This window comes from Lutra lutra, chromosome 16 (assembly GCF_902655055.1).
Source record: "Lutra lutra chromosome 16, mLutLut1.2, whole genome shotgun sequence".
In the NCBI taxonomy this organism is placed as follows: domain Eukaryota; kingdom Metazoa; phylum Chordata; class Mammalia; order Carnivora; family Mustelidae; genus Lutra; species Lutra lutra.
In genome coordinates this window covers 24,365,007-24,386,761 of record NC_062293.1, presented here as the reverse complement: position 1 = coordinate 24,386,761, position 21,755 = coordinate 24,365,007, and the positions used below count along the sequence as shown (strand labels likewise).

At 54.8% G+C, this 21,755-nt stretch overlaps 3 protein-coding genes across 8 annotated transcripts in view; all 3 read left to right on the top strand.

The window, feature by feature from the left end:
* The window catches only part of HOXB3 (homeobox B3), a 56,417-nt gene that overhangs the window by 8,942 nt on the left and 25,720 nt on the right, over window positions 1-21,755 (top strand). The window contains exon 1 of one of the 6 annotated variants that reach the window (XM_047709245.1): window positions 5,480-5,570. The exons of 1 other annotated variant lie outside the window; for it this stretch is intronic. The gene's annotated coding sequence lies outside the window, so the exon portion shown is untranslated. Of the gene's footprint in view, window positions 1-5,479; window positions 5,571-13,023; window positions 13,469-13,590; window positions 13,606-20,550; window positions 21,753-21,755 lie in introns of those variants that run through there. 4 more of the 6 variants (XM_047709247.1, XM_047709248.1, XM_047709243.1 and 1 more) reach the window with 4 other exon arrangements.
* On the top strand, window positions 36-4,431 carry HOXB5 (homeobox B5). The gene is made up of 2 exons (XM_047709253.1): window positions 36-2,477; window positions 3,200-4,431. Exons 1-2 carry the CDS (start codon window positions 1,916-1,918, stop codon window positions 3,445-3,447), a joined length of 810 nt encoding a protein of 269 aa, XP_047565209.1. The 5' UTR covers window positions 36-1,915; the 3' UTR covers window positions 3,448-4,431.
* On the top strand, window positions 15,978-20,421 carry HOXB4 (homeobox B4). Its single transcript, XM_047709258.1, has 2 exons — window positions 15,978-17,978; window positions 18,823-20,421. Exons 1-2 carry the CDS (start codon window positions 17,522-17,524, stop codon window positions 19,119-19,121), a joined length of 756 nt encoding a protein of 251 aa, XP_047565214.1. The 5' UTR covers window positions 15,978-17,521; the 3' UTR covers window positions 19,122-20,421.

The window sequence follows — 21,755 nt, the reverse complement described above, 5'->3', positions numbered from 1 at the left end:
CCCAGCGGGCCCAACACGACTCGGAAGTTACAGTTGAGATAAAGGCTGGGGCAGTCCCGCCAGGCCTCGGGCTCCCAACAGCCTCTTCTGGTGCAGACCTGGGGGACGGAGCAGGGCCGTTTCCCTCTCATTCTCTAAGCTTTTCCTCGTTTGTCCGTGGCACGAGGGACACCGCCAAGGCCCGAGCCCGGAGCCCCTGCCGAGACAGCCAGGCGGGTGTCGCCCCGCAGCCGCGCCTTTCTGTCCTCCCGCTCGAGGCCCGCAGCCTTTGGCCTGCCCACAGGGCTTGATCTCCGCCTGACTTGGCCCTCGGCTCCCGGCCTCTGGCTCCGGAGACTCCATCGGGGCCATCGGGTGTCTCTCTGCCCGCGGCCAAAGGCACCAGGCTCCCCTTCCCGCCTCAAGCAGGAGCTCGTCGACAAGTAGGGGAATTCGAAGCAGCCGGCAGGCATGGGGCGGAGGGTATGACTTTCCCCGGCTCCTTGGAGACCTGAGGGCAGGAGGCCAGGTGGTGGGGCGGTTTGGTCTTATCCCCTCAACCAAAAACCGACCCACTTTCTCCCCACCCCCACCCTCACCCAGGCGGCAAGCTGCAGACACTGTTTTCCTTTCTTCCTCCTCCCTCTCTCTCCCTTTTTTTATTTTTAAAGAAAATAGCCGCCCGGCAGAAGGAGCCCAGCTGCGGTAGTCTGTGGCCGCCCAGCGCGCTCAGCAAGGCGCCGCTGGTCCTTGGAACCCCTTTACAGGGAAGATGTGGGCCACCGGGCAAATCGTGAAACTACCCAGACGTCAGTAAGGGGCCTCGAGTGGGGCCTCTCTATGTAATAGCGGGTATCTGGGGACGAGGGGAAAGCATCTTGCCTTGATCCCCAGTTCTCAGAGCCCTGAACCCTAGCCACGGATTCGGTCACCACCATTTACCCCCTGCTACTAGGCCGCTTCACCCCAGCCCTACACATCCTCTGGGGTCCCTATGCTGCTTTGCCATTCTCCAGGCCTGGGCTGAGGAGGAGGAAGCCAGGAAGAGGATGCCAAACTTCTAAGGGGCACAGAAGTGAAAGCTTCTCCGTGGAAGCCTGGGCCAGCCCTGCCAGCAACGCCTGGTCGCTATGCGTGGGCCACTGCAAACCCTGCAAAGCCCGGCAGGAAGCAGGCCAGGCCGAGCTCACGGGGAAACGCGTTGCAATAATTGTTTTTCATACACATCTTCCAGCCCTCCCCCGCACCATTTCCGCCCCTAGCTCGGAGACTTGCAAAGCCCAAGTGAGGGAAAAGCAACTCAATTTTTTATCATCTCATCCAGAGTGAAAATAATAATAATACTGACAATAACAACAACAATAATAATAATGACAGGGAGATGAGCACAGATAGTCTAACCCCACTCCGAAGAAAGTGGGTGAAGGCTCAAGTGGGTCCCTTCTCTTAAAGATTCAACTCTGCGGGTGAGCCCAGGCCGGGTTTCTTTCTCCCGGCGGCTGCCGGGAGCCAGCAGGGAGGCAGCCGTCTCCGCCATGGCAGTCTGCGGCCCGCGCTCCCGCCGATCGCCGGGAGGTGGCGCGCTCTGCTTAGAGGCCGCCGCCAACCTTCTCCCTGTTTCTCCCCCTTCTCCGTTTTTCCCCCTCTCTCCGAGGCTCGCATTGAATCGGCCCTAACGATTCTCGGATCGTCATTATTTGTAACCATAGAGCATGAATTACCTCTTGAGGTCATCAGCGAGAATTTACGACTGGTCAACAAAAGCACGTGATTCCCTAACGCCCCCCCATCCCCCTTCCACCCCCCCCATATTTGGCCGCATACATAGCAAAACGAAGTACAGTGCATCGCTATAATTCATTAATACATCATAAATCGTGAAGCACAGGGTTATAACGACCACGATCCACAAATCAAGCCCTCCAAAATCACCCAAATGAGCTCGTACTTTGTAAACTCCTTCTCGGGGCGTTATCCAAATGGCCCGGACTATCAGTTGCTAAATTATGGCAGTGGCAGCTCTCTGAGCGGCTCTTACAGGGATCCCGCTGCCATGCACACCGGCTCTTACGGCTACAATTACAATGGGATGGACCTCAGCGTCAACCGCTCCTCGGCCTCCTCCAGCCACTTTGGGGCGGTGGGCGAGAGCTCGCGCGCCTTCCCCGCGCCCGCCCAGGAGCCCCGCTTCAGGCAAGCGGCGTCGAGCTGCTCCCTGTCCTCGCCCGAGTCCCTGCCCTGCACCAACGGCGACAGCCACGGCGCCAAGCCCTCTGCTTCGTCCCCCTCCGACCAGGCGACCCCGGCCAGCTCCAGCGCCAATTTCACCGAAATAGACGAGGCCAGCGCGTCCTCGGAGCCTGAGGAAGCGGCGAGCCAGCTAAGCAGCCCGAGCCTAGCTCGGGCACAGCCAGAGTCCATGGCCACCTCCACAGCCGCGCCCGAGGGGCAGACTCCGCAGATATTCCCCTGGATGAGGAAGCTTCACATCAGCCATGGTAATTCCCGCTTTCGCTCGCTTTTTTTTTTTTTTTTTTTTTTTTTTTTTTTTTTTTTTTGGTCTCCTCGGCTTTCCTTTTCTGCGTTTGGGGAGGTGGGGGGGGGGAGGCGAGGAGAGCTTGGCTTCTCCTCAAATATAGATTTATTTTATTTTTTTTTTTTCCCAGAAGGGGAGAAGTCTCTAAGAGGGTCCTCACAGCTCGGGGGATAGAGCCAAAGAAGGTCTAGGTCTTTAGCTGGGGAGGAGTATTTTTAATCATTTGTCTCCAGCTTCCGCTAAGGTTTTATTCGACCAGCTGTACTAGCTCTAGGATGAAGGATGGGGTTTTATGTAACGTGGGGAAGGGTCCTGCTTACCCCCGAAATTTTGAGGCTGCTGCTAGCAAAGAAGGGGCAAGCAGTAAAACGAGCTTTCCAGGGCAAAAGTGCAGCCGCTCTCCTCCCTCCCGGGGCGAGCGGCCGCCTGAGCCCAGCGAAGGGTGAGGCAAGGGGAGGGAGCAAGAGACAAAGCCGGGCGCATTCACTGCCGGCAGAAGTGGGGGCCGCAGAAGAGGGGGTGTAGGAGCAAGCTCGGCTGCGGGCGTCTGGAGTGGGGAGGATTGGAGCTGCGGTGAGCTGGGTGCCGGGGACGCCTGGGTCCTGCTCACGCCCCTCTCCCATCCAGTGCCCCCTCCCTTAACCGGAATAACGTTGCCTCGCCGCTCTACTCTGTCTGCTCCAGATATGACGGGGCCGGACGGGAAAAGGGCCCGGACCGCGTACACCCGCTACCAGACCCTAGAGCTGGAGAAGGAGTTCCACTTCAATCGCTACCTGACGCGGCGGCGGCGCATCGAGATCGCCCACGCGCTCTGCCTGTCCGAGCGCCAGATCAAGATCTGGTTCCAGAATCGGCGCATGAAGTGGAAGAAAGACAACAAACTGAAAAGTATGAGCCTGGCTACAGCCGGCAGCGCCTTCCAGCCCTGAGCCCGCCTGGAGGAGCCCTGGGTGGCCCAAGAGCCCTTGCCGCCCCCTAGCCCGGGCCCCTCCGAGCCTCCCTGCGCTGCCACTGCCCGCTGGGGACCGGTTCCCACGAGCCTGCCTCGCCCCGGCCTTGTGTTACGATTTTTCGTTTGGTCTTAGGTCTTCCTGTGGCTCCCTCTCTCCTGGACTGGTTAATCTTGTTATTATTGTTAATAATAATGATAATTATTATTTTCCCTCCCTGCTCCCCACATCCCTCCACTCACCCCAAATCCGCCAGTGTTTCTGAATGTTCGTGTCTGTGGTTGCACTCCTTCCCCCAGGAAAGAAAGAAACTCGCATGTTTAATGTGAACTTTCCCCGCCCCATCTGTGTTCTTCTAACTTATTTATAAAAGGATGGTCGCTGTATTTTGAGTTTCAGCTGGAAACTTCTCTAAGGCGCAGCCCTGGAGGTGGGGTAGTGCCACATCCTGGGGGCCCAGCTGAGCCGGCCTTGGAGATGGAGTCCAAGACTGTCTCTTTCCACCCTCCTCCTCCTCCCTCCCCATGCACCAGGCCCAAGTCTCCCAGTGACTTGGTCCAAGGGTGGGAAGGGGGCCAGGAGGACCCAAGGGGTGATCTTGAGAAGAGGGAAGGTAAACCGTGAGAGTTAGGTTCCTGCCGCCTGGGTAGGCCCCACAAGGCCTGGCCTGGGAGTGGACGGAAACAAAAATAATGCTCAGTGTAAAATGTCTTGTGTACTTCTCTGTGAATCCCTGGGTCTGGAGTAGAGGGCCCAAAGCTTGTAAATATGGGGATAGTCTGGGTCAGACCCATCCCCTCCGCCCCCCCCCCCCCCATTTCGCTTCCGAGACCATTTGTAGTGAGCGAGGGGATGCTGTGCTACGTGTGAAATCTGTCTTTGCCTTTGCCGGGCCTGTCTTCAGTGATCCGCTTTTGGTATTTGTTTGTAGCTTTCCTTGAAGTCAAATAAATGTTTCCCCTATTCTACCGCCCTTCCACTTGTCTTTTCTCTGGGGGTCTGTCTCTCCCATCACTGGGCACACCCTAGACCACTCTTGACAGATCTGGGGTGTAGGGAAGGGAAAGCAGGCTGTTCCCCAGCAGCCCCTCTCAGCCACCTACATTCCTCGCTTGGGGAGCCCGTGCTTGGCCAGGGGATTGGCTTTAATGTGTGGGGGACTTGAGAGGCCCAGAAATCCCACGTGGGGCTGGGGCAAAGGAAAGGGTGAGCTGAACTCCACCCTGGCCTTCCACCAGCCAGCCAGAAAAGCCTCTGGAAACCTCTACAGGGAAAGTAAGTGGGCCTGAGTCCTGAGCAGGAGGTTCCTGGCCTTTTGGGAGTGGTACAGGCCTGCCCAGCCCCCCTGCCCCCCAGCCCAAATCCCAAATCAGCCCTGCCACCCACTAAGACAAAAAAAGAAAGAAAAGAAAAGAAAAAAAGAAGAAGAAGAAGAAATCAGCTCAATTTCAAAGGTTTCCTCTCAACCTCAGTTTTCTCTGTACTTATCAAGGGCTCCCTCTCTCCAGGGGCCCAACTGACCTTCCCTCTTGGTAAGGAGTTGGGGTCCCTCCTGGAAGAGCCCTGGTTCCCCTGCCAGCCCGGAGAGGCCCAGGGTTAGGACCCAGTCCTCCTCCATCCAAGTCCGCCTTCACCCTGAGTGCAAGAGTCAAGTCTGGACACTTACCCGGTCAATCCCTTCCAGCTTGGCCCAACTTCTTACAGGACTTGGGGGGAGGGGGAGCTGGTGAGGAGGCAGCCAAGGGTCGTAGAGGCTCTACTGGGCCCTCCTTCCCCCTCACCCCTTGACTTTGTCCCCCTTTGTCCATAGCAAACTATCCCAAAAGTCGCTATGACATTTAGATGTCAAATGGATAGGGGTTTTATCTCGAAGTTAGATCGTAAAAATCGCCGAGAAGTCAGACAGATACCCCTCACTGGCTCGAGAAAGTCACGTGAGGTCCATAAAGTTAGTTTTATGGTTTTGGGGAGTTGACACCGCGCGGTATATTTCACATTCTCCAGAATGTTAAGTGACACTTTAACTGCTCGGCGTGGTGGGGAAGGGGGCAGAGGTAGGTGAGCGCTCTCCCAGCCCAGAAGGCAGTGGCGGCACTCCCGCGGTAAGTGGCTTCCAGCTTTCGCTTTCTCCCCCTGCAGTTTTGGGGCTTGGAACCCGGGGCAGGAAATCTCGCCTCCGGGCTGGGCTGTAGGAGAGCAAGTGGGGGACATTTAGTCTGTTTTTTTGCACCAAGTTCTGACTGGCTGGGCATCTGAAGTGGGGGCTCTCACTGCTGTAAGGCCTCAGCGGCTGGGGTGCCTGGTTTTTATTCACAGGAGTGTCTGAGTCTTTGTGGGGAAAAGGGCTCGTGTGGGTTCCTTCCGTGTCCTCGGAAATTTAGGGGGCAAGAGGGAAGGGTGTGTAATCTTGCAAAGAGGGCCCCTTGTGGGGGGCCACTTCACTGCTGGGTGGCTTCAGACAGACATCTCCTCCCATCCCCAGGAAAGAAACTTTACGACGTTCATTTGTCAGGGGTGTATGGGGGCGCGCCGCTGGGCACTTTTATCTGGATACATCTGAGCTGAGAAAAAGCACCAGGAAGGCTAACGCGGCTGCTGTGGGCTGCCTTGCCCTGGGGCTCTCTCAGGCTTTCGGATTTTTGAACACTGTGAGAGGGGGTACCTCCCATTTCTCCAAGGCTTCATGGGGGTTACCCAGGATGGGGTGTGGGGCACTTTCGCACCCAGCTTCGGCCTGTTAATTCCAAGCCAGCCCTTCTGCTTGGCTCTGAGGCGGGTCAGAGGGGCACAATCCCCTCAAATTCCAGACCTAATTCCTGGCCAGGAGTGGGGGGAAGGGGAGAGCTTCTTCCCTTGCCTGGAGGAGTTTAGATATTTCAGCAGATCCCTGGCAAGCACCCCCCCCCCCCCCGCATAAATAAAACTTGCTCAAGAATACAGACCCCAACAGCCCAGGAGGGGGGGAAAGAAAGGAGGGACTCAGGAGCAGGAGGGAAAAATCAGAGAGGTTCTCTCTATCCTCTCCTTTCCCTCCCTCTTCTCTCCCTACCAGACCCTTAAAAGCCCCTTTGTTTTGTGGCACCACAGACCAGAAGGACTTCATCATTTGACCCCCAGGGGGCCTGTTATTTTCTAAGGGTAAATCACCCTCTTCTAAACTAGAGGCCTCCTCTCCACCAGACTGACCCCCGATTTTAAGACCCATGGGGAATACCACCCTGTTCCTTCTGTCTTTGCCAGCCCTCCGTCTCTCCATTCGCTTACCAGCTCCTGGGAATAGTCCTTAGAATTGGACATGTGGCACCTTGAGGAGCTTCTGATCTTTGGGACAGGGGAGGGCCATGAGATTGCCCAATTTCCCACTGAAGGACACGGGTACTCTCTGTCTCTTTCTTCTCTTCCCTGTAGCCAGTCTCTGTTCCCTCAGGCCTGATTTACAGGAGAACCTTGACGGGTTTGAGAGCAAAGAGGACAGAGAGCTTGGGGTCCCCACCCTGATTTAAAGACTAATTTACCCAAGAATGATGAGGCATTTGTATTCCTTGGCAAGGAGACTCTGGTCAGCTCCCAGAGGGTCCCCAGCATCATTTTAAAGATACCGATATACTGTGGAGGCACAGCTTCCACAGGCTTGGACTCTGGACAAGGCAGATGCGTTGCGCAGGGTACAGAGGAAGGGTGCAGCAGGGGCAGAATCTGACCTGGGGCCCCCTGGGAGCCCCCATTCCCGTGTGCCCTGGACTCCTTCCAACACCCTTTTGCAGAAACCCCAGACCACCAGGCCTGCCCCTGAAGATTTTTTTTTTTTTTTTTTGCCCCCTTCTATCTCAGCTCTGCAAACTCTGATAAAGAATGTGTGGGGCTGGCGGCCCCGGGACATCTGCTGGTCATATCTAGACAGATTTTCCGGAACGGTGAAGAACGGGCCCCAGGCGGGGTGGGGGGGTTGCCCATTTCCGCCCCCGGAAGTCAGAACCCTTGAAGGGTCTCCTCCTCCTCTAAGCGGTTCCTGGAGAAGACTCCCTAGCTGGTTTTCCTCTTCCCTGCTTCAGGTTCTCTGGGCGATGTTCTCCCTTGAAACCCAACAAGGAGGCGTGGGGCAGGGAGAGAGGAGGAGAGCTGAGAAGGGGGGGTTTCTGGTGCAAAGGAACTCTTCCTTGGCCACAGACCTGTGCCCTCCCTTCCTGGCTTCCCCAAGACCTTCTCTGGGAAAGCTGCTCCTCAATCTGGAGGACTCTTTTCTCCCTCCTCACCCACCTGATCCCCCTCCCCAGCTCGGTCCAGGCCTCAACCTTGTGAGCCCCAGGCTAACACCCTTTGGCCCAGATCCCGCCACCCAGCCGCAGAGCCACACTGCACCCTCCACCTGGGCAGGGCTGAGGAGGCACCCAGGGATTCAGGCTGTAGTTGGCTTTGCCCCTCCAAGGCCTGCCTGACCACCTCTCAGCAGACAATTTGATTTTGGATTTTTTGTTTGATTTTTTGTTTTGTTTTGTTTTGTTTTGTTTTGTTTCTCTGTGCGAGGAGTGGGAGGAAGTATGAAGAAGTGTAAACAGGAAAGCCAGCCGGCCCTGGAGTTCCGAGCGCCCATATTTCATCGGCTTCCTCTCCATAACTGCAGCAGGGACACTTAACCCTTCCCTGGCTGTGAGAACGTGTTCACTGGGGGTGGGGGCAAGATCCGTGTGGAAGCTCCTCTCCTGGCCTGGTTCCTTTATCCCTAGGGTCTGGATGCTGGAGCAGAAGCCAAGGATTTGGAACAAGAAAGAAGGCAGCCCACTTAGAACAATCTCCCAAACTCAGTCCCTTCCGGGGTAGAGAGGAAGAGGCTTCCCTGCATGAGCTTTTCAGCTTGGGGAACCAATGGATCGTCCAGGGAGGACAGAGCTGGGAAGCACCCCTCCCATCCTTTAGGGCCACTCTCTCCATTTTCGGAGTTTCTAGAAGTAATCAGATTTCAAGGCTGGGATTTGCCCACAGCCGGATTTATTGATTGCTGCAGTTCTGTTACACATCCATATTAATTAACCCAGACACCGGCCTGGAAACTGTGCTGCTTGGGGAGGAGGAGGGAAGAAATGGGGGGCCCTTAAGGAAAATGGACATTTCTCCCTAAGTGCCCCTGGGGCCCAGATTGGAGAGATCTTCCCCACCAGAGTCATGTGGCCTTCCCCAGGCTTGAGGTCCCTGCTCCTCTCCGCAGGGGCAAGTGTGTCTTACTGTCCACAGTCAGACTCCACACAAATCTTCTCGGGGTGGAATTAAATACTTCTCAGGCCTGACCCTTCCTTGTCAGACGTAGGCTGCCATCGGAGGGACGGATCCTTTGGTGGATGTTCCCAGTGCGCTCTTGCTGGACAGCTTAACGACTCCTCCCCACCTTCCTTCCAACTTCCCCGAGGTAGAAGCTTTTTTGGCTTGGAGTCTTGTTTTCTTTTTAGTGTTTGGTGGTGGTGGTAGTAGTGATGGCCTTCCCCTTCCTCTTGCTCCTCCCTCCAAATAGTGATTAAAATCTGTTAAAGGATTTAATTAAGACAGTTAAATGAAAAGGAAGGAGGCGCAAATGAGTTGGGGGAAAAAACCCACACCAAAGCTATTCTCAACGATTAAATCGCCATTTTAACAATATAATGGAGTTTGCATCCTGAAAGGGGAAATCAACGCTCATATCTCATCAATAATTCATAGAGTCCGGGATCACGCAGAGGTCAGCAGACGGGGCCGAAGCGCCGGCCTGCTTGGGGCTCCGAGCCGCTGCCGCATACATTACGCGCCCCGGGCCGCGATGCCGCCACCTCCGCCGCTCGGCCTGGGCCGGGCGCTCGGCATGCCGACAGGTTTAGGCCGATCTTTTGATTTTTTCGTTCTTCCTTTTGGCCAATTTACTGGGACCCAGATTGCCGGCTCTCAGGGGGACGTGGGGGATTTCGGAGACTGGAGAGTTTGGACTTCGGGCAATTCGGGACCTGTCGGACCCGGAATATCACCACCTTTACAAGTTTTAATCTTTCCCCCACCTTCCCCCCTCCTTTTCTCTGTTTTAGGCGTCTTCTGTCCAGTGTCTTCTTTTCCCAAATTTCCTCTTGGGGAGGAAAATGCACTCTTCTGCAACATCCTCTAGCCTCTCTTTCCTGAAAACGGCTCCCAGGCTGCTGGGCCGCTCTCTGGCCTTGCTCTCCGCGTGGATTCGGGCTGAGCCCACATAGCTTCCGCCCTGTTTGCGGCCTCTGAGCACCGAGGCTGCCTTTGACTGCTGCCATCCCTGACCTCGGAGTCCTGTGGGGTAGGGATGAATGCGTCTAGGGAGGAAAGGGACCTGGGCAGGCCCCGGTCCAGCTTGCTTAGTCAAGAGATGGCCTAGGCCAGGTGGGAAGGGGAGGATTCAGCTTGGAAGGCAGCGTCTAGGGGGAAAGTGGAGGGAAAGTGCCAGCATGTGGGAACATCTCCCCTTGGGGCTTGAAGGCGAGGTGCCGGATAATCCCTATATTTTGGTTTCTGCAGGCTTCTTCCATTCTCTCTGCGTGTCCCTCTCTAATTCGCTCTCTTCTGTTTCCTGTCCCCTAAAAGGCCACTAGGGAAGGAGGAATGAACCCTTCCCGGTGAGAGGTGGGGTCCTGGAAAGGGATATTTGGGCACAAGGGAAACAGAAAGAGCGCAGGTCGCCCGTGCGGCCGCGGAGCTGGCCGAGAGGCAGAGGTTGTAACGTCCCCGAGCTGCCAGTAGAGTCCGCCTTAGACCAAGTTCACAGCCAGACTGGGGCCTCGGAGGCGCCAGCGAGCGGAGCGGCGGTGCGAGGTGGCCCCGGGCCCGCTGGGTCTCCTAGGGCCTGGACACTGAGCTCTGCCTCTCAAGCCCTATGGGGACTGTGGCCCCCTCCGCTCTCAACGAACTCTTGCTCCAAGCTCTCTCCACTCTTCACCCCAGAAACTCCCTTCTCCAGGTCAGCCAACGAGTCGTACTGCATCCAGTATGTCCCCACACCCAGCAACTGCAGCCCCACGGGGTGGGGGGGGGGACAAGAATGGAGTGGTGGGTCATCAAAAGCTTTTCCAGGCACTCCATATGAGAGACCGTGGAAATGTGGGAAGTGGGTTCAATGTGGGAAGTGGGGTGGCGTCTTTCCCCAAGGAGTTATTTAATAATCAAAAGACTCCTCTTCCCCAGATCTAAGGCCCTTAATGGGGGGGCTGGGGAGGGTGGCGGGTGGGGGGAGGGGCATGGAAGGCGTTTTGCGCTTGGGTTTCTGCAGCCGGCGCAGCAGAAAGAGACCCTGGGCCATCAGGCCAGTGTTATTGCCAGAGGGGTCGCAAAGTTGGAGGGTCAAAAGTTTACAGCGTGCGTGAGCAGGCGGCGGCGTCTAGCGGTGGGGGCGGTCTGGGCAAGGGGAGGAGGCTGTGTGAGCAGAGAAAGACGAGAGGGAGCAAGGGGTGCTGGAGGTAAGGAAGACGTGTGTGTTTGGGGAATAGCGGAGGAGAACTGGGGAGGAGGAGAGAGGCAGATAAACTGGGGTGGGGGAGAAACCTTTCTCCAACCCCACTACCAGCTGGTGGGGTGGGGACCTGCCCAAGAGCGCTGTGGGCACGGAGAACCCTCTGCACAATTCTCTCTCCCAAAGATAACCTTTGAGTCACCATATAAAATTTAATTAAAACCTACCCAGCCGCACACATTAAAAAAAAAAAATCCAATTACCCACGTGTCCTTGCAGGACATTTGATGGGGTCAAAGAAGGCTTCCGAGGTGAAGGCCTGATTCTTACATCAGCCTCACCCAGCTCCCCCCATCCCTCGGGCTGGCCTGTTCTTCAGGGATCCCTAACCCCTAGGATGGGTCCAGACAGCTGGAGTCCATGACTGTGGACCAGGACGGGAGGGTTTCTAAACTCCCTTTCCTCTTTCCAAATTGCTTGGTGTTAAGAAGTTGGATGTTGAAAGAAGGCTGGCTTGCTAATCCTCACACTCTCTCCCAAACCTCCACTTGTATGTTCATCCAGAATCCCTCTCTTCCTATTTGGAGGAGGGAGGAGAATTGAGAAGGAAAAGTACTGAATGGCCTCACAGAGATCTTTTTAACTGGAGTCAAAACGAGCAACCTGAAATGAACCTTGAATCTATGCATTAGGCTTAGCTCATGAGTAAAATGTTTACAGAGACTCTGTAATTGAAACACCAGGGTATATGCCTATTTTTGGTCTTTAAATGACTATTTGTCTCGTTATGAAATGTCATCATAGTCTCTTCCAAACCTTGGATATGGGAGGTGCGCTGTGGGTGTTTGTCCTGCCAGAAGAGAGATAACCCGAGAGTTTGCATAAAGACACCTTTTGAAATAGGACCAGAAGAGACAACAACTTACTGTCAAATTTCAAATCAATTTGCCCCGGTTTTTGACTTAGCCAAAGGGGTGTGGGTCCCCATTTCTATTCAGCCTTGAGACAAGTTGCTCTAGGGAGTCAGGCCAGGAAGGAATTCTTGAGGTCCAGAAGAGGTAGAGGTCAAAGGCTGAACTAGAGACTCTATTTCCTTCTGTTCCTTCTCTGTCTCTTTTTCCTCTTTTTCCAGGACAGAATGCTAGCAAATGTATGGTTCTGTGGAATAGCCTGGAACAGCCAAAGAGTCTCTGCTGTAGGGGGCCTCAGGATGGGGAAAGAAAGTCCTCTGCCATCCTAAGCCAAACGGGGTGCCTTGGGATGTTCTCTCCCCACTCCTTGTACTAGAGGGATCTCTCCCTGCAGACACTCCCCCTAGACTTAAACTGGGTGGAAGGGGAGTCACCTGACCCTACCTCTGCTGGTCCCTTGGAGGCTGGAGAAAGGAGAAAATGTGTTGTTTACAGTCCAAGAATTCTAATCCTTGGGAGACAAACCAATGAAATCTCTGAGTATTTTTAATGTGTCCTTGCTTTACTCCTGTACCTCTTTGTGGCAGTGGTGGGGGTAGACAAGGGAGTTACTGTATAGACGAGAAGCGGTTTTAAACAAAAATTGGGGAGAGGGTGTATTGTTTTGTTTTTAAAGGGAATTAAAGCCTCTCAAAACCAAGTCCCCCGCTTTGACCAGCACTGTCCAGCTCCTCTCTCAGAAGTCTCTCTGTTTTCCCCAGATGTGTTGGTCTAGGGACCAAATCTCAGCCCCAGGAGGAGGAGGAGTCATTCTTGAGGCCCTGAAACCTCCAAAGTTTGGGCAGAAATGGGATATCTCTGGCACTGGGGGAGGGAATACGGCAGATGGAGTGTACAAGGGGGCAGGATACAGGCCTTGCCAACAAAGCCATTTAACTGGGAAGGCAGGAGGGAAGGGGGCTCTGGCTCAGGCCTGTTCTCTGGGACCCCAAGTCCCAGGGCCACATTTACAATTCTCCAGGTGCCATTCTCCCTCCCAGGCCCCAAAGAGAACCCCTACCTTCTCCCATTTTGCCCAGGGAACTGGAACTGCCCAGAAAATAGGAATGATGGAATATCAAGGCAGCCAAGGCAGCCGTGGGGTAGGCTCCGTCCTACCGGCCTGGGACTTTTTTGGGGGTGGGGGGTTGGGTGAAGGGGAGAGAAGATTCTGGCAAGAAGTCGAGCTGGAGAGGATGAGCTGAATCAAATTCCTGCTCCGTCATTTTTCTCCCAAGTAATGACCTGCGCAAAATTCAATATGACCGAGCGAACTGTGCGAGCGTATTATAGTAACTGCCTGCTCGTGGGGGAGGCCCGGAGAGGGGTGAACCGTAGGTCACGGCGTCTAAAAATTATTAAAATGTTCGAGAGCCTCGTGACGCGCCTCGCTGTTTAACAAAGACTGCCAAAGTATGAGATTAATACGAAAACTTGCGCTTCAAAAACAAAAACACATAAAAAAAAAGTCTTGTTCCGGCCTCCAAGGGGGCCCGTAGCGGCGGTGCCCGCAGCCGCGGTTCGGTTTTCCGGACACACAATAGTGGACGAGAGCGAGCTCATCTGTGGCCGAGCGGGCCCGCGGGCGGGTCTGCGGCCGGAGGGCGCGGGGAGCCGCTCGGTGAGTACTCTTGCCCGCTCCCCTCCGGGCCTCCCGCTCCTCCGTGCGGCCTCCGGGGCGCCGGCCGGCTGGGGGCTCGCCTCCTCGGCCCTTCGCTTTCCCTCCCTGGCTCTGGGCTCTCTCCCTGGCGACAAAAGGTAGATGATTCCGTACGGGCTGGGCGCGCCCGGGTCGGTGGAGGGGGCTGAACCGCGAGAGGTCACTTTGGCAACCTGTGGCTGCCAGGGGAAGGCGGCCTGCGAGCCTGCGAGAGAACGACCCGGGAGCGCAGGGGAGGTGGCCCGGGGCGCGCGCGCGCGGAGATCCCTTGTTTTTTCTTATTTTTATGATGAGTACTCGTGTTCGCATTCTTTTGGGGGTGGAGGAGAGAGGCAGCCTCCGGTTTTGGTGAAATCCGTCTAGGGAGTCGCTGATGAACCTTGTCCCCCACCCATCGCGGCTGCACCCGGCTGGGGTGGGGTGTGTGGGGGGGTGCGGCGCCTCGGTGGGCTGGGCAGGTGGCGGCTCCCAGCGCGCCTCAGAGAAAAATCTCTGCGCTCTATCCCTAGGATCAGCCATACGCAGCCCCGCAGTGGCTCTGCCTCCCATACCTCTCTCTTGGGGTGCTCCAAGCACCTGGGCCGCATCCTTTGTGAAGTGTAGAGCAGCAAAGAGGCCCGGTGGGCAGCCTAGCCGCCCTCCCCAAATTCCGAAAAGCCGACTGAGTTGAACGGGTTTCAGAGAGCGAGCGAGTTGAGAAGGACAGGAGGTATGGGGTGGGGGAGGGGCCTGGCCAGTTGGAAGGGGTCGTGGAACCCCTGACTAAGTGGCCTTTGACAAGACTTGGAAAGATCCCTCCTTGACGCTGAGGGGCTGGTGGGGGTTCTACCCAGGCATTTTTGTCTGTGGGCCCAGGGCCAGACTCTAGTCTCCCTGGGTGCCACGATGGGGGTCTATTGGACCCTCTCTTGGCAAAGATAATTAAAATATAAGTGTGTGTGTGTGTGTGTGTGTGTGTGTGTGTGTGTGTGTGTGTGTGTGTGTGATTTTTCAAATATAGGCAAGTGAGTCTGACTGGGAGAGCGTTGGTGTTAGAAATCAGGCCCAAGGCCGAAATTGGCAATCTGGATTTGGTATAGAAAAATCAAAAGGTCTCTCTGGACCTAGTTTCTGGCAAGAGGGAGGGAGCACTCCTCCTACCCACCTGCAAGGGTCCCAGGACTGGGGATGGGCAGGGACTTCTGCAATCTGGTGGTTCGAGGGTTGTTTTTTTTTGTGTCATCGCTGTATTCATTAATGGAATTGATATTGTTCTGACTTGATCACTAGAGAGGCAAGTATTTCTCAGCGAGATGCGTAGGGAGCCCTGGCAAGGTAGATGCTTTCTCTGTGCCAATTCCCCTCATCCTGTGATGGTCTCAGCTTTCAGTCTAGGACTCAGTTCCCTCCAGCCCAATCCCAGTCTCCCAGTTGAGTAAATTCAGTGGTTACTGGGACCCTTGGGAAGTTCATTTGGAAACCCCAGATTCCCCCAGGTTTACCAGATCCCCATTTTGGTCCCACTGCCTGAGACCCTAGCAGGTGGCAGAATGAGCAAATTTAGACAGAAAGAGCCTGCCTGGGGCCAGGGAGGTGGGGGAAACGGGGTTCCACCACCGGCTTCAGGGATTATCCCCCTTTTCTGGCCCCAGGAGGTACGGGAGGCTGGGAGGGGCCGGAATATCATCTGCCTGCATCTTTTATGGTTCCTCATTGCCCTTCATTCGGAAATGAAACGCCTTTGATCTTTTTCTCAGGTTGTAAACGGAATTGCCCATCATTAAATATCCGGGGCCCCATCTGTTTGGTCTCCCAGCATTTTTCTTTACAGCTGTTTCTCTCTCTTTTTACCATTGAATTTTTCCAAAAGGACTTTTATGACACCTCCTTCACACCCAGCCGCCTCTGCCTCCTCCCTTCGCCGAGAGGCGCCTTGGAAAATATCTATAGATACTCATTTGATGGCAAACTAAAAGGCTGCGAGAGGCACGGAGGAGCTGATTGGGGTTTTGTTTTTCTTAAAAAATAATAATAATAAAAGTCCTGGGGGGAGGGGAGGGGCGCGAGGGCACCCAGAAGGGCCTGATTCTGACTTCGCTGCAGCCTCGGGATGACCCTTCCTCCTTTTGTGCTTAGCTAATGTTTACATCTCATAATTCATGCGCCGCCCAGGGTTGTGCGGCGGCCCCGAGGTTCGCGTCCCTTTGCGGGACCAGCTGCTTCTATTTCTGATAGAAGAGAAAGAGAGTTGAAAACCTTGTAATCCCCAAAATGGACCCGCAGTGTCTTTTCCTGCTCCCAGAGCTCAAATGTAGAACAAAACGAAATAAAATCAAAGCACTGAAACTACACCCCAAAAGAAGAAGGCGCGGAAAGTAGGAGAACTGGAAATTTTCTGGGCCAAGAAGATCTGTCTGTCTTCTGTATATACCCTGTAGATCCGAATTTGTGTAAGGAATTTTGTGGTCACAAATTCGTATCTAGGGGAATATGTAGTTGACATAAACACTCCGCTCATTTTTTTTCCCTGAAGAATTTTTTTTTCCCAAAAAGAGGACCATCCGATGACTGACTGCTCGAAGACTCCTTCCTCTTTTTTTTTTTTTTTCCCTTCCTCCTTCTTTTCCTTCCTCGTTGGTTAGGGATGGAGGAATCATCTACCTGAAATCTCCCAGCCTGCCCCTGGAAGTCTTGGTCCCTTTTCACTTTTCTTAATAGGTTAATATTGGTGGTGGTGATGTTTTATCTTCTCCTCCAAGCCCACTTACTCTCTATTCTGGGATCAGGGAGGCTTTACTGAGAATCCGGAAAAAATGACTATTGTCGTCAGTGTGAGAAGGCAAAGAAAATCGTTTTTCAAACGGATGTTGAGGTCGCCTTTTCGTTTGGGATCCAAACAAGATGCCCTGGAAATATGCAATTACTAAGGGGTGTTACTGTTTGTGGGGGTCATCCTAGGGCTCCTACCCTCAGCAACAGAAGGATGTGAGATTTCTGTTCACTGCAGAGGCAGCTGCATTAGCTGCAATTAGAACGTCTGGACGCTGTGGTTAGCACTGCTCGGGTGGTTCTGGAATTAGCAAATTGCTATTCGGTGTGCTCTGAAAAGTTGCAGGATTTTTACTCCAACACTCGTGTTCAGGGTGGGAAACCAAGTCGTTTCTTCCGGCGTGGGCCGTGTGGAGCAAGGGGAGAGGAGTGGATAAGAGAGGGGAACGGAAGGACTAACTGACACAGCCAAACTAATAGCGCAGCTAAATGCGATTTGGAAGGCGAGGTCTCCCCGAATTAGTGCATGAATTTCCTATCGATCCGCCCGCGGTTCCATTCATCTCTGACAAGTCCCTCCTGCACCCGCCTGCTTGCTCCCGACGCCTCCTCTCTCACTCCCTACCCCTCCCCAGGCGACTGAGGAGAAAAGCCCGCTGCTCAGTGCCCTCTCGCCCCCCATGTGGGTTCACCTCTCTAGGCGGAACCCCCAGTCTGCGCCTCACTTAACTCCCCACCCAGACTCCTGGGCTCCTTCCCGTCGTGAGGAGGGGGTGGGGGCCTCTGGGAAGAAGAGGATGCGGGGCGGTGAGGCGGGACAGGAGGGGGCTGCACCGAGAGCCCCAAATTCCGAGGGGATCCAAGGATTGTTCTCTGCCCAGCGCCCCAACAGGCCCTCCGGCGGCACCCTGCCCTCTTCCTCTCATTCTCTCCCCCTCTTTTTCTCTCACTCTCTTTCTCCGATCCCGGAGAGAGCTAGGCGAGGAGGCGGTCGCCCCGCAGGAGCCCTATGTAAATCCTGGTGTTGGGTGGGTGGGGAGGGGGAAAGAGAAGAAGGGGAAATAAACCTCTTTGGCTGGAGTAGGGTCTGGGTGAGCAGATTTCCTTATCCGGGAATCGCAGGCGGGGCGGCCATTGGCTCCGAGGATCACGTGGGCCCCTAACTTTGTTCACTTGACAGTAAGTAGGAGGGCTTTCGGAAACAGGAAAACGAGTCAGGGGTCGGAATAAATTTTAGTATATTTTGTGGGCAATTCCCAGAAATTAATGGCTATGAGTTCTTTTTTGATCAACTCAAACTATGTCGACCCCAAGTTCCCTCCGTGCGAGGAATATTCACAGAGCGATTACCTACCCAGCGACCACTCGCCGGGGTACTACGCCGGCGGCCAGAGGCGAGAGAGCAGCTTCCAGCCCGAGGCGGGCTTCGGGCGGCGCGCGGCTTGCACCGTGCAGCGCTACGCGGCCTGCCGGGACCCCGGGCCCCCGCCGCCTCCGCCACCACCCCCGCCGCCCCCGCCACCGCCCGGGCTGTCCCCTCGGGCTCCTGCGCCGCCGCCCTCCGGGGCCCTCCTCCCGGAGCCCGGCCAGCGCTGCGAGGCGGTCAGCAGCAGCCCCCCGCCGCCTCCCTGCGCCCAGAACCCCCTGCACCCCAGCCCGTCCCACTCCGCGTGCAAAGAGCCCGTCGTCTACCCCTGGATGCGCAAAGTTCACGTGAGCACGGGTGAGTGCGTGGGCACCCCTTCCCCCTCCCACCCCCGGTGCTTTACACCGAAGGGACCTCGGAGGCATGGGGCGGGGGGAGCTGAGGGAAGCCAATTGTCCCCGCTATAAACTCGCCATTGCCGGAGATTTACGGTCGCCTGTTTTCAGAGCCACATAATTACATCCCCCATAAATTTTTATGGCCTGGTGGGCCCCGCGCCTTTGAAGTCGGTTCCCCCCATCCTCTTTGCCATTCTCACCAGCGACTTTTCGCCAGGGAGATGCAGTCTTCAGTGAAGTTGCAAGCTGGGGAGGGGTGTGTGGTGGGGGAGGAGAAGAAGGAGGAGGTAATCTGTATTTGAGGGGAGAGTTGAGTCAACTCTCAGTATTTATTTTTTCCTTTCTTTCCTCTAGTCTGGCTCCTTGGCTCCAGAAGTGGGCAAAAGTTTTTACTGGGGTCAGGCGCTACATGGGATCTGAGCACAGAGGGTGGGAACTAACAGAAGAAAGGTTTAGGGAAGCCCCCTCCCTCTTTCACCCCTCGTTCTCCCATCCCGGGCCCCAGGCCAAGGGGGCAGAGAGGAGCGGTTACAACCTTGTGAAGATTCCTCACTCCCCCCACCCCCTCTCCAGACACCCAAACAACAACGTGGAGACAACACAACCCTCCAAAACTTTGAGGTCTCTATTTCTTCCTCGGGGCCCCGCTTTCTTCCCTTTGCATCCCCACCCCCCTCCGGAGGAAGAAGAGGTGGCGGGAGAGGGAGGGAGGGAGACGCGGTGTTAGCTGGAAGAAAGAGTCTCCCTCCTCCCTTTCGGGGCAATAAAACTTTCTCTTTCTCCCTCTCTCTGTGTGTGTCCAGTAAACCCCAATTACGCCGGCGGGGAGCCCAAGCGCTCTCGGACAGCCTACACTCGCCAGCAGGTCTTGGAGCTGGAGAAGGAATTTCACTACAATCGCTACCTGACGCGGCGCCGGAGGGTGGAGATCGCCCACGCGCTCTGCCTCTCCGAGCGCCAGATCAAGATCTGGTTCCAGAACCGGCGCATGAAGTGGAAAAAAGACCACAAGTTGCCTAACACCAAGATCCGCTCGGGTGGCACCGCAGGCACAGGCGGAGGGCCCCCTGGCCGGCCCAACGGAGGCCCCCCCACGCTCTAGTGGCCCCCAGCGCGGGAGCCAGGAACCTCGGGGCGGGTGTGGGTTGTGAGCGCGGGGAGGGGGGGCGGGGGGAGAAGCGGGAGGGGACCCTGGGGCCTGGGTCCGCCAAAACCTACCTGCCCCCCCCCCACTTTATCTATTTACATGAATAAACGCAGAGGAGGGGGAGGGGAAGCTTTATTTATAGAAATGACAATAGGGAGCCGGGTGAGGCCCCCCCAGAAGCAAGGTTCAAATCTCTAGCTTTCTTCCTTAAAAGAAGAAGTAGAAGAAAAAGAAAAAAAAAGAAAGAAAAGGGAGAAAAAGAAGAAGAGAAAGAAGAAGACAGAAAGAGAAATAGGAGGAGGTTGCACTCCTCGCTTTCAGCTTTGGCGAAGATGGATCCACGTTTCATCTTTAATCACGCCAGGCCCAGGCCCATCTGTCTTGTTTACTCTGCCGAGGAGCGGACGGGCCTCTGTGGCGACCATTACCTCGACACCCGGCTAACAAATGAGGCCCGGCTCGGCCGCCGCCTCTGCTGCTGCCGCCGCTGGAAGACAGCCTGGATTTTCTTTCTTTGTCCCTTATTCCTGACACCCAGCGAAAGCACCCTGTGACTGCCAGATAGCGCAGTGTTTTGGCCACGGTAACACATACACACACACACACACACACACACACACACACACACACACATACCCTCCTCCCCTCCCGGGCCCCTCCACAGGCACACTGACTTCTCACCCCCCTTGCACTGCTGGGCTGGGCTGGGGGGCGGGCAGCAGGAAGGGGACAAGTGGAGGCAGGGGTGGGCTTGGCAACAGCAGGAGCAGGCAGGGAAGTTGAGTCCGAGGAAAAAAAAAGAGAGAGAGAGACCCACTCGGGAGGGCCTTTCTTCTGCGAGGTCAAACCATTCCTGGCAGAGCAAGGGGCCAGTTGAGTTCTGGGACCTGGGGGCAAGCCTCTTGCCAACGTAGAGTTGTACAGCCCCCGGCCTTCTCTCCTAGACTGCAAACGAATGTGAAACTAGCAAGTCAAACGTGGTGCCCCTCCCGGTCTGGGAGATGATGTTGTGAAGACCTCTCCCATAGTTTATCATTGTTTTACATTATTATTATTATTATTAATTATTATTATTATTATTATTATTATTATTTTATGTCCATGTGCGTCCTCTCTCCTGTTCTCTCTCTGACATTCCAAACCAGGCCCCTTTCTAGTTCTGGGGCTGCCTGAGTCTAGAACCCTTCGTTGGCGTGAAAATTTGTGTCCTGTACAGAGTGACAATAGAAATAAATGTTTGGTTTCTTGTGACCAGCACGGCGTGTTTTTGTTGAAACCTTGGTATAAAGATACAAATGCCACCCAGCGTTTATGTTAAGCACCCCAGTCCATTCGGCCTCACACTAGATGTGGTTGAAGATTTTTTTTTCAAAGGGTCCAAGGGGACTTTCAAGCTCAGAGGACTCCAAATTGTGGTAGCTCCTGTGTTTTCCTTTTGGGGTGGGTGTGTTTTGTTTGGGGCTTTTAATTTTTTTCCCTTCAGTCCAAAAATGGATTGAAAGTACTGGGCGGGCTGGCTCCAATCCCTGATTGGGGGGGGGGGGGATGTTTCATTGTAGGACACGAGAGGCTTAAGTATGGCAAGGCTTTCATATCGTGATTTATTTGTCATAAGCAAATAAAATGCGGTTAAGCTGTCTCTTTCTAGACAGACGACTCTTTGCTTATTAAGGTTCGGAGGGAGGATTCTGCGAGGCCGGCCTCTTTCCTCCCGCCTAAGAAGGTATCGTTTTCCTCTGAGGTGTTTAAAGCTTTAATGAGTCTAATTTTTTGCACAGATGTTTCTGGGTGTTTGCAGGTTTTCAGAGTATTTTTATATTACAAAGGAGCTAGCCGGTGCCATAGCTCAAACTCTGACAAGCAAATAGATAATCAAGAAGACAAATGGCCTCTTTTGTGAAGCCCTGCTCCTGTATTAATTTTCATTTTCTTTCTCATAGAAAGTATCGAAAGTATGACTGGGGACCAAATAGCTTTCTGTCTCTGAGGTCCCAGTCACCCCTAGAATGGAGTGGGGGAAGGGGATGGGGGTGTCGATGACCCTCACAAGCTTTGGGGCAGCACCCAAGAGAAGTGCTAAGGTCTGAGGGCTCCAGGCTGGGGAGGGCGGCGGGTTTCTCTGGTCTTGCGGCAGCCGGGATACTGCCACCCGCCTCCAAAAAGCTTGGGACTCAAAAGAGCATCCGCAATTAAAAGTCGTTTTTTCGGTCGGTCCTGTCTCCCTCCAGAAAATAAACATAGCTGATTCTACCAGCGCGTTTTATTGTTATTTCTTTTGTATTCCTCCGGTTTGCAGCGCCCGGGAGTTTGAGGCTGGGTAGGGCCCAGGACACAGGGGCCCCTGTCCACAGCGCGGGAAAGGGCCATAGAACGGCCCGTGGAAATGCTTCTGGAAGCCTCATAAAAAAAATTGCCCAGACCTGGAGGCTCAGAGCGGCGAGCTTTGTTTTGGTGGAATCGCGGTGTGATGTTTAAGCTGCCCGGGGATGCGGCGGCCCTTAGTGGAGGGAGAAAATAGTTCTTAAAAAGCATATGCCCCCCCCAGGAATGTCTCTATAGAACCAAATCAAAGCTGCTCCTTGGAAGGTA